At 35.7% G+C, this 12475-nt stretch overlaps 1 protein-coding gene across 1 annotated transcript; it reads left to right on the top strand.

Annotated features, from left to right (window-relative positions):
- The first annotated feature begins 2222 nt into the window (after nucleotides 1–2222).
- Nucleotides 2223–9901, top strand: LOC132545400 (uncharacterized). The gene is made up of 7 exons (XM_060209090.1): nucleotides 2223–2385; nucleotides 5975–6184; nucleotides 6881–6970; nucleotides 7243–7340; nucleotides 7607–7763; nucleotides 8407–8435; nucleotides 8832–9901. Exons 2-7 carry the CDS (start codon nucleotides 5997–5999, stop codon nucleotides 8942–8944), a joined length of 675 nt encoding a protein of 224 aa, XP_060065073.1. The 5' UTR covers nucleotides 2223–2385; nucleotides 5975–5996; the 3' UTR covers nucleotides 8945–9901.
- Nucleotides 9902–12475: the final 2574 nt, after the last annotated feature.

Here is a 12475-nt window from a genome sequence, read left to right on the forward strand (position 1 = left end):
GCCTTATATTATAATCTGCGTGCACTAAACTCAAACCATAGCACGCCAACTCCTAACTTACACATGCAAAACATTCTGCTCTCTTCAACATGCTACTTTGAACTGTATTTACAGTTTCACCAACCCTTCACAGCAATCACTCAACAGTTACGCAATAGTTATTGTTTTAGAACAATCTTTAACTTTTATTTTTTTGATGTCCTGTATATTGGTACGTCAGATTGTTGTGTTGTTTACCAACGTCAGTCTTTGTGCGGAAAACATTTATGCTGCAAAGGATGCCAACGTGTACACAACCATGTTGGAATTACACCATGTGTAAACTTTCATCGTCAAAAACCCCTCTCTTATAGAATTGATATAGATCTGATTGATAACTCGTGGACCTTATATTTAAGTGATTGACTTTAGGCGGACATATTGCATTATTTTTCAACATAATCACCCCCAGTATCCACAAATTTTAGCCAGCTATATTTATGGGCCTCAATGCCACTTTTAGAGAAGAGCTTTTCTTGACCGTTCAGAAAGTCCTCCATTGTATGTATCACCTGGCCAAAATTGGCACCGGAAATGGCTTTTGTAAGCTGATGGAGCGAGGTCATGCAAATAAGGCGGATGCTCAATTAATTCAAAGCCACCATCGTTAATGGCAGCCTTGTGTACAGAGGCTGTCCTGGTGGAACAACAAATGTTTTGCAGATGATTACTAGAATGCTATTAGTATCCCAGGAAACCGATGCCATAATTTTTCCAGCTTCCAGTCTTTGCCTTCTACAGCGGTGGTGAACCAGGGTTTTCCCATTGTTTAGGCTGTTGTTTGGCCTCTGGGGTGAAATGATGGGCCCACGTTTGATCCATCGTCACAAACCTCTTCAGAAAGTTAGCAGAATTTGCCTCTAAAATGTTCAGATTAGCACGCGACAAAGTCTACCTTGTGTGCTTCTGATCATCTGTCAGAAGTTTCGGTAGCCAATGGGCTGGGTGCTTTCTTAATGCAAGATCTTCTCTAAGAATGGAATTGTTTTCTTGTGAAATCCCAACTATATTGGTTATACATGTATATCTCTCTGTAACTGGCCTGTCAGCCAAAACAATATCATTAACTTTATTGACCATTTCTGGGGTTGCAACAGTGACATATGAGCATATGAAGGTACATCATTCCCTAGTGTTGCTAGAGCTTTCTCATGCAAATATTGAATCACTTCTCTTTCAGCGATTTCGTCCATTTTGCAGAAGTCACTTGCCTTATATACTTTAGAGGGCTACCTCATAAACTGATCAAATGACACTAGTCTTCGGGTACACAGCTTTAAATAGTCAGGGAATAGTAGAGCTGATGAGGAACACCGTGCTATCCCTCGATTCTTACCTTTGACACACCGTGCTATCCCTCGATTCTTACCTTTGACACACCGTGCTATCCCTCGATCTTACCTTTGACACACATTGCTATCCCTCGATCCTTACCTTTGACACACCGTGCTATCCCTCGATCCTTACCTTTGACACACCGTGCTATCCCTCGATTCTTACCTTTGACACACCGTGCTATCCCTCGATCTTACCTTTGACACACCGTGCTATCCACTCGATCCTTACCTTTGACACACCGTGCTATCCCTCGATTCTTACCTTTGACACACCGTGCTATCCCTCTTATTCTATTGCCTTTGACACACCGTGCTATCCCTCGCTTCTTACCTTTGACACACCGTGCTATCCCTCGATTCTTACCTTTGACACACCGTGCTATCCCTCGATTCTTACCTTTGACACACCGTGCTATCCCTCGATTCTTACCTCATAAACTGATCAAATGACACTAGTCTTCGGGTACACAGCTTTAAATAGTCAAGGAATAGTAGAGCTGATGAGGAACATTTCTGCCTAACTTCAAGGAACACGCCTTATCTCTTCATAAGTTATTTCTGTTTACTCGGAAAGTATCTTTTTATAAGAGGCATTACGTAAGTATTGTTGTCAGGTAGAAAATACTTATACATCTTGTAATGGATATCACATCACGGAAAATCCAGAGAAGGTGTGACCGCCATGACATCTTTTTAAATGAATACTTCTTTGTACCACTAACATACAGAAAATATGTATTAATAATCCAAGACAAACGAATAAAGTCAGTGTAGCTTGGTGCATACGACGAGATCATGCACTCTGTACGTACTTCAAATTGGACAGTGGAGTTCCGGTATATGATAAAGATACATTACATTACTGTGATTCACGCTCCTATTTATGTTTGTAGAGAAACTGTATGACAATATATGGAGATACCGGATGAAAGAGTAAACATCATGGACATTGCTGATGATTTTCTGTTGACGTAAATACAAGGGACAAGTATTCATTTACCAGTAACAGGTAAGTTATCAACACTTCTCATTAGTGAAGCATCAACGCTTTCATATCAACTCTTAAGACAATACAATCAGTTGACCTCAGATAACCGATTTGGAAATTCAGGCATCAAACTGATGTGAAAAAGTAAGACAATTCATAGGATATTAAAAATAAAAAATATATATCTGTAACATAACAAAGATGTTTGTATTCTGAGACTAGTCTTTTGTACAGTACTATTGAGCGACATGGTAAATGTCGTTGAAAAGTTAAGGCGTGTTACTTCCGCCATACATCACCGTTGTTAAGTTGATAATTTATACCTGACAGTTCCTATAAATCATATGCTTGCTCCATAGATGTCATGAACAAATATAAGAAAATGGCTTCATCGGAAACACACGCAGAGAAATAATAGGGTAATAACATCAAGATTTCAAATCTTACAGTGTGAATATCTAAATGTGATCACCTACATGAGTGACTTCTCAATGTCATCACCTACAGTGATACCATCCAAATGTTTTCACATATAGTTGTATCTTCTAAATTTCATTAATTACGATGTGAACATTTAAATAACAACAAATCCCTCTCCTACTCCAACCAAGAAAAAAGATTAGGTATCGCTCGCGATTGTATACCCTATAAGTCTGCAGTAATAAGACCACTTAACCCGCCTTGGATGTGCAATAAAATCCGTCGACTCATTCGTAAACGCAAACGATCTTACAAAATTGCCCGTTCTTCAAATTCTCCTTCTGACTGGTTGAAATTTCGACGCTTAAGGAATAAGAGTGCTAAGAAGGAATACTTGTGTAAACTTACCGCTTCCCTCCGCGACAAAAATAATCTGTATCGAAATTCTTGGTGGAATACTATCAAATCATTTATAGGCATTTCCAAAAAGTCAAATTCCATTCCTGCTTTATTATGTAACGGTATCCAGTACGTATCAGTTGGTGATAAAGCTATGCTATTCAATGATTACTTCACAGCCCAGTCTACTGTGAATGATACACACTCCCAAATTCCTCCCAACCAAATTCCTGATAATAAACTTAGTGATATTATTATAACTGAAACGGATATTCGAGATGTCTTAATATCACTTGACACTTCAAAAGCTACAGGACCTGACTTGTTGAACCCACGTTTACTTAAAGAAGGTGCCAACGAATTAGTCTTACCACTTTGTATTTTATTCAACTCTTCTTTACAACTTGGTATATTTCCTAATTCTTGGAAGATAGCCAATGTAATACCTGTACATAAAAAGAATGAAAAAAATGATGTTAAAAATTACCGTCCTATTTCTTTACTTAGTATCGTTGGCAAAGTGATGGAAAGGTGTGTATTTAAATATGTACATAATTTTCTAAATAAATATAATTTGATAAAAGATTGCCAGTCAGGATTTAGACCGGGGGATCCTACAATTAACCAGCTACCAAATATAACTAATGACTTGGGAAGGGCAATAGATTCTGGGAGGGAAGTACGTATTGTTTTTTGCGATATAAGCAAGGCTTTTGATCGTGTCTGGCACAAAGGTCTTATACATAAACTTGTCAATATTGGTTTAGATGGTAAAGTAATTGAATGGTTCAAAAACTACTTAACACATAGAAAACAAAAAGTTATTATTAATGGGGCTGAGTCCTATTTGTCTGATATCACGGCGGCAGTTCCTCAAGGGTCAATTTTAGGGCCTCTTTTGTTTGTACTTTTTATTAACGATATAGTCACCGAAATTGGGTCTATAATCAAGCTATTTGCTGATGATACGTCTGTATATGTTATTGTTGATTCACCTTTGTTGGCTGCTGAACTTCTGAATAGTGACATGGAGAAAATTTATTTATGGTCTAAAGCTTGGCTTGTTGATTTTAACCCTCAAAAAACTGAATGTATGATTGTTTCTAGAAAAGAGATCCCCTTAATCATCCTAAATTTTACTTTGATAATACCCCCATAACAAATGTAAACTCTCATAGACACTTGGGTGTAACTCTATCTCGCGACTGTAACTGGACTACTCACGTTGATATTATTATTGGTCAAGTAACATCTAAGCTTAATATGATACGGAAATTAAAATTTACTCTAGACAGGAAAAGTTTGCAGATTTTATATTTTACCTTTATTAGGCCTGTAATTGAATACGCTGATATTGTCTGGGATAATTTAAGCAACGAGTATGTAAATAAGCTAGAGAAAATAAATCAGGAGGCTGCCAGAATAATATGTGGGGCTACTAAATTAACTAATATAGATAAACTGTATATAGATACCGGGTGGGAAACACTAAGCGAAAGAAGGAGAAAACACAAATTAATCCAATTTTTTAAAAATGTTTCATGGTAGAACGCCTGAATATCTGTCCCGTCTGGTACCTCCTAACATATCTGACACATAATTATGGCACAAGACATGGTAACAATTTAATCGGTGTTAGATGTATGTCCGAATTCTATCGCCATTCATTTTTACCCTCAGTGATTACACTTTGGAACAATATTCCTGAAGAAATTCGTAACAATCCCTCACTATTTTCATTCAAAAAGTATCTTAATATCAATTCCAGGGGACGTCCGCCTGAATATTATTATGTAGGGTTGAGACTAGACCAAATATACCATACTAGATTACGGCTTGGATGTAGTTCCTTAAAAGGTCAACTCTTTCGGAGAAACCTAGTTGATAGTCCCATATGTGCATGTGGATACCCATTTGAAGATAGTTTCCATTTCCTGTTGCAGTGTGCCAATCACTCTGCCCCAAGACGAAGGTATTTAACATCATTGACTTACCATCTTAGTGTTGATTTACTTTTGTTTGGCGATCCACTTTTATCTTATGACCAAAATGTAGAAATATTCATAGCTACTCAAAAATTTATAAAATCGAGTGAAAGATTTAGAAATAGTACCTAGCATCCTATCAATCCAACCGGGGAAATTCATCAATTCATGTATTCATGTTTACAATATTTATACTTATAAATTATGCACTCTTGCCTAATTTTATATACCCCCTTTTCTTTTCTCTTCTTCCATTTTCTCTTCCTTTAGTTGTAAACTTGTTCGTTTTATATTATAAACATTAGTTAAGTTACATTATAATCAATTCACTATATGCTGTCAGTGTAAGGGTTAACATGTAAAATTGAAATTGCTGTATTGATGAGACGGACTTAGAATAAGTACATTTGTACTTGTTTCCAAATCATCTTTATGTTATGTATGTCACCAATATGTACATGTTTCACTTGCCAATACAAATAAAGTGTAAACTAATGAAAAAGATAAAAGTCTGTCTTTCTTCAGCGTCAAATACATTTGATTAAATGAACAAATTACTATGCACAGCTTAACTCAGCTTCGGCATAATTATCATAGAGAATATATTGTAAGAGATAACAAAGGATTTCGAATTCGTTACCAATTTCAGTCCTCAATACATATCGCTTTGTCGAGTTTTGGTTAATATGGGATGTTAGTTGACAACTTGCCATTCGTAGAATGGAAATATAACAACGAAAGTTAGTGAAACGTGCAATGTCTTACTTCTGTGTGAACCTTGTGCATATTATACCTATACAATGCAGGTGACGACGTCATTGATACAAGATGATACTACCAGTAATTGTAGTAACCATGGCAGCGACAGTTGCATCCCAGACTCACATCAAAACATCGGCAAACGTGAGTTCGTTAGCAGCTTCGACGCTTCTGGAAGATTACGACGTAGATGATGACGATAACAGAATCTCGGTCTCCGATATTGACGAGGAACATTTGTGTACTAGAGAAATCGTGTAAGTTTATCTGTATCACAAATAGTCCCTTGTACAGATTGTAAGACGTGTAAGAACCTATATTTCATTAAGCATTCATAAAAGTCGCATATCAATCTAATTACGAGGAAACGTATTATGAATTTTCAAAGATGACAAGAAAATGAAATATACATACTATAAAGACAAATGAAAAAATACTGTTTTGGAAATACGTGCAGCTGTTAAGGTCCTTTAGCTAATGTCATTTGCAGAATACAAAATATGCCTGGTGGGCCTGCTGTATACCTTGTCCTCATTTCGGATTGTGACATTACTCGCTTGTCCAAGTTTACATGGCAGGTTTCGTCGTTGAAGACGCTTACCCTCCTGGAACAATTGGTCTTAGAATCCTTGTACTTTACCATAGTCTTATCGAATTTGAGTTTGAATTGAGATTCTGTTGACTTTTTGGTATATTCTTCGTTTTTTTTTACACTACCGATATACGGTTCATTTTAGGGTGACCATTCATCCATATAACATTCAATATGATTCAAAGCAAAAAGGTATCAAGTAGGCACTTAGTATCGCTGATGAGTCTTAGAAGGACGAATGGCTCTACCTTATTATTAACATGATTTTTTTTCGTTACTGTATTCTCGTATGGTTCTGTGGTTCAATTTCGACATTTTATCAAAAGGGCCTGAAAACCTGATTATGTCTCTTTCTTTTCAGATTCAATTTCACACAGTTAATATCATATAGGGCTTATACGAGAAAGAAGTGTCAGAATTCAACTAAGAACTGTAACAAAGACGGACACGAGTAAGTGAACTTAGATATAGAGATCTAGGGATACGGTGCATCAGGTATTTTAAATAGTTGTACAAAAGTTTGTACAAAAAGAAACATTAAGATTGCAACTTCTAACTATCAATCACGTCAAAAATGTTGATTACAAAATAATAATAATAATAATTTAGAAAATATTTGCACTTATTATATTGACTCTCACATATCCAATAACAACACATAAAACTTAATGAAAAAATCAATTAAGTGAAGTGACAATGTAATTATTCTGTTATGGTTTGAAGGTGGGTGACTTCCGTTCGCTACAGAAACCTGACTAAGACGAGGTTGGAACTCATTTGTTGTGAGGGATACATGAACGACAGTGGAAAATGTGTCAAAGGTGAGAGCTTGATGTGATAAATATATGAAGCCTATGCTGAAGGTCACGATAAACCTTCATTATCTTTTCTTTGCTCAGTTCCAACTTTCCAGCCTCACAGGGTTTACCAAAACCCACTAGGTATTGTGTCAACAGCAAGGAAAGAGGACTAAAAACCAATGTTTTTCAACGTTCTTTCAAGCTTGTAACGAGAATAAAACAAACTATTTACATGCATTGCAGAGCTTCTATGATTTTCATGATGTTTTGTGTCTGTTATTTTCCAGATCTTTCCGATTCAACAGTGAACAAAACGTCCGATCTTACACAAAGTGAAATGATGGAGAACACGTCTCTGTTGCTGATCGCGATTCCTGTGGCGGGCGCTGTTTTTCTCGTCGTCTTCATCGCTGTCATCTGCAAAATAAAAAGAGGAAAGAAAAGGTATGTCTACAAAATATGTTTAAACAATTTCTTTTGTAATGCACCATACGAAAGACACGCGAACTGCTACTTATAAGATTAAAGACACAAAAATAGATATTGTTATATCTCCTGGTGCATATCTTTCAATAGTAATTCAATATTAGATCAGTTTTTACGGCGATTATTTTCAAACAAAATACCTTATACATATACTTTGTAGTAATTTTGCTCCTACAAATTTAGCTGCTTTGATGTTTACTCACATGAGTTTGAACAACTTAACCTAAATTTGAAGTAGGCAATATTGTTAGGAGCCAATAAAATATAGGCACATCTGTAATTTTCTTTTTATGCTCATTTCGCTTTGGTGTCAATTTTAATATCTAGTACGAAAATGATTAGAAATTGAAATACTTTGCCGAAGAAGATTTTAATGCCGCTGAAAGATGTTTATTAGGTCAAAAAGATCCATATAAATCATTTAAAATCGTGATTTTATATATACAATTCATAATCTAACGAAGCTGTCATTATTGCTTTAATTTGATCAGTTTGATATACTCCAATTACAAGGTTGAACCGAGCATCACAAATACATTAACAATTTCCTAGAAAAAAAATATGCATTGAGTTCATGACATCGTATGTTTTACCATTTTAGACCAAGAGAAAGGTCGTCCTTTGCACATGGTAAGTGTCTTAGTTTCAATTCATTGTATATCACTAATTCTTCAATAAAAATGGATGAATGTGGAGTCCGTACAGTACAGTACAGATATTTACATTTCGTTAGTAATATTTCAATATTTTATGATATGTTTGTGTTCTTAACGATAACATCAATATGTAGTGAGAAACTGCCGTACACCTTCTATCATTTCACACTCTCAATGTTAACTATTTTATTGTTGTGTTTTGTTTGTGATGAAAAAATTGATCGTCTACAGCGACAGAAAACATGTAAATTGTGACTTTAGTATACTGATATACATATACTTACTTTCTACTACAAAACATCTTTTTAATTACGTTTGATACAAATGAAAATGCCGGTCAAATATACTTATATTTGACTTTATATTTCAGAAAACCCGATATATGACAGCAATCTTGGTCAATCCGTTGTTATCGTGGATAATACGTGTAGCAATGATGTGCAGTCCAACCATAATGAAATAACAGATACAAACACCAAATAAATTTCCTTTTGGGGATGGGGTGAGGTTGGTGGTGTAATCAAGTTGGAGATGAGGTGAAGTTGGCTTGGGGTCATTTAGTACGCAAACATGAAGCATTAGCCTCTTAGACTCAATGTGACACACTTAGAAAACAGGATGAAGGTGCATTCATAATTAATAATGTTTAAAACATTTTCAAAACTATACAGAATTTTGTCCATTTTAAAGTATGTTCCTTCTGTAATTAACGATGGTTTCGCACTGGTGACAGAAATCATTTTACCATGGATATAAAATACATCATTTACTCTTATGTAATATAGTTCAGAATTCCAAAGAAACCTGCTACAGGTAAAGAGTGTCGATAAACTACTCAGGTACTCTCTTAGTTGTCAAAATCTACTATGGATTATGAACGCATTTTAACACCGACGGGACCGGTTGAATTACAATTTGTTCGCTATCACATCTTGCCCGGGCTGCGGTTTACGACCATAAACATTTTCTGTTAGAAGCCAATTATAGAAATTGGAGAAATGTCAGCATATACATTCCGTTGAATATTCATGAGAGTACACATTTGATTTTGTAAATAGTAAAGGTGAAGACAGAGTTGGGCAGCTTAGAAATTTTAGATATCGATGTACATGTGTATCAGATTTATTATCTAGTGAGTTTCGCCTTTGTTTACATTGAAAGTGCTTTCCTGCATTTCGACTCTTCAGATTAGTTTAAACATATTTTATTGACAATGACATTGACAATAGGATTAGTCAGTAAGTTTTACCAACTTATAAATGACTTCTCCCACAACATACACATAAACATTTACATAAATATGATCACGTGGTGACATGAAACTATTATAATAGTCATTTTTATGTAAAATGTATAAGTGGACAAAAAATAAAGAAAGAGACAGAGAGATAAGAACAGGGTGTGGCATAGGGAAAGAGAGATAGAGAGAGGGATGTAGAATGGGAGAGAGAGAGAGAGAAAAAAAGGGGGGGGGGGGGGGGAGGAGAGAGAATTTAAGTGAATCTTCCTGACCTTCCTAGGAATGTTTGGACCGATTTGGCCATTTTAAGGTTATCATCCACAGAGATATTAGAGTCACCATTGCAAAGAATATTTACATTAACAATACCGTCATACCATATTAATTCTTGGTATAGTGCTCTACGTTGATCAGCATATAAAGGACAATTAAAAAAATGATGATAAGAATCTTCACACGGGTGCCCACATTGACACTCTGGTGAATTTACAAGATTAGCCCTAAAAAGATCATAATTGAGTGGACTTGCACGGTTTCGGAGACGACAGTGGATGATATTTAATTTTCTGGAGCCATAACTAATAACTCTTCAGATGACACAAATAGGGGCGTAACTATCAAGATATGGGCGTTTCGAAAGAGGAGAAAGGAAACGCCACGTTTACCACATTCGCCTATTTGTCGATTGCTTTATAGAACTGTGGTAAAGAGTTTAATAACCCCAACAAAACCAACAAACTGCATATGTGATCGCCTTAAACAGCTGGTCGCTGCAACTTTTGTCAAAGCCGGAACGAGAGCATCAAACACGTTGACTGGATTTCAGTAGGACAAATTAATCCAACATGCGTTTGCTCACGTACTGTAACATCATGTCATACGTACACGTGTAGCTGATTAAAATGCCGTGTAAGATCATATTATGTTTGCGCTAATAACTTTTCTATGTATTACTTTAATGGCGATATGTGTGTGTGCGCTAACTCACCACTGCGCTAATCAGTCAAAATTTCGGACATGCGCCAAAATTTGAGAGCGCCAGATAAGTAGATTTAAAGTAAATATTTAAGTGTCACATTTAAAAATAAGATAATCAAATAATACTGTGTAAATGTCAAAAATAATCTTAGTTCTGTCTGTATTGCAATTTGATGCACTATGTATACATTTTGTCTTTTTTTTTCAACTGCTGTATCGTAAAACACGTATCCATCACAGCTTCAAATACTTTTATAAATGCTTAAAATCAACTGACTCGTCAATCTGAATGTTCTTATTCCAACTTGTCAGGGTTCTATATCCACTGTACAATTTGTATTTATTGTGAGTAACAATATCTTGGTTGTCTGGTGAGCTGATTGTAGTAATTCTTGCTTAAGAATGTTTCATATGTATGCCATATTATAAGTGAATGCTTATCGTCAATTCATTTCGTGTAATTTTTTTCAAGGCCAAATACAATCAAATACTTCTCAAAAACAGTCTAGATTATCAAATAACTTTATTGTAATATAGGTACTACATGTATGTGTAATGACTCTTGTTGAAGTATTTTGTACACATCTAGGTATCTTGTCAACTTAGTCACCCCGATCCATGTCATTTTCTCACAATGACTCCACACTCTGCGCTCATTCAAACGCTCCCTGTTTTACTTTCATGTTGCTCCTTTCCCTGCTATCATCTCCTATTTTCATCCTATCCCTCTTGTCTCTTTTGCTGTCCATATTTCGTTCTTTACCAAATCCTCTGTCCGTCCTGCTGACTACTTCTCTCCGTTCTCTCTTACTCCTTTTCTTCTTACCAACTGCTTAAGCTAGCTACCAAATCGCCCATTTTTTGGCATATTGTCTATTGCGGTCCGACGCGCATACAACCGTTACCCGACGTAATGAGTAACGATCTATGTGTCTGGAGAGCCGTCATATGTTGTTTTTACTCCAAATTATCGACAGTTCTAACAAACAAGTTTCCACTTTTCAAACACTCCTGTCGATGCATTCTCGTGCATATTTATTACAAATGTTAGATGTTGGATTTTAATCTTGTTCCTTACGTTTGCACAAATGTTTACTCCAAATTCAAACATTGCAATTCTTATCTTTATTCTTTTGATTATTGCTGGTGACGTCCATCCCAATCCCGGTCCAAACTCAAACAACAGTTCCTTGTTGAACTCATTAAATATATTCCACTTAAATATCAGAAGCTTGAGAAACAAGCTTCATTATATTGAATCACTGACTGGTGACATAGATGTCCTTTGTCTCTCCGAAACACATCTTGTTAATACTGTTACTAATGAACAAATTAGAATGGATGGTTTTTGTAACGAACCCTTCAGGAAGGGTCGAAATATGTTTGGAGTTGGTGTAATTATGTACTATTCTTCTTTTTTAGTTGCAAAATGATCTTGAATTTGATAACGACAAAATCACCGGGGCTCAATTTTGCTATAAAAGTAAAGTTTTTGTTATAGGTAATTTATATAGGCCTCCTGATACTAGTAATTTGAACGGTTTGTGGCAACTTGTATATTTCTCTTGATCTTTTGAAATTACCAGTAATGTTATTGGGAGATCTCAACATAGACTTTCTGAAACCTCTCCGTGGCGAACCATCTATCATACTTGCATCCTACAACCTAACTAACATTATTACAGAAACTACCAGAGTCATCTTCTTTATTAGATCCAATTATAATAAGTTACAGTTTGAATATTTTCTGAAGTTACGACTATAAACGGATCTAGTAGTGATCATGATGCTGTCTT

This window comes from Ylistrum balloti, unplaced genomic scaffold (genome assembly GCF_031769215.1).
Source record: "Ylistrum balloti isolate Yb309-2 unplaced genomic scaffold, AGI_CSIRO_Ybal_v1 Utg369846, whole genome shotgun sequence".
Lineage (NCBI taxonomy): Eukaryota > Metazoa > Mollusca > Bivalvia > Pectinida > Pectinidae > Ylistrum > Ylistrum balloti.

Excerpts from the sequence above, each read along its gene's own strand:
- LOC132545400 (XM_060209090.1), top strand. The coding sequence starts at position 5,997 with ATGATACTACCAGTAATTGTAGTAACCATGGCAGCGACAGTTGCATCC. Across the intron at positions 7,341-7,606 it reads CAGTGGAAAATGTGTCAAAG|ATCTTTCCGATTCAACAGTG; the intron begins GTGAGAGCTTGA and ends GTTATTTTCCAG. Across the intron at positions 8,436-8,831 it reads AAGGTCGTCCTTTGCACATG|AAAACCCGATATATGACAGC; the intron begins GTAAGTGTCTTA and ends TTTATATTTCAG.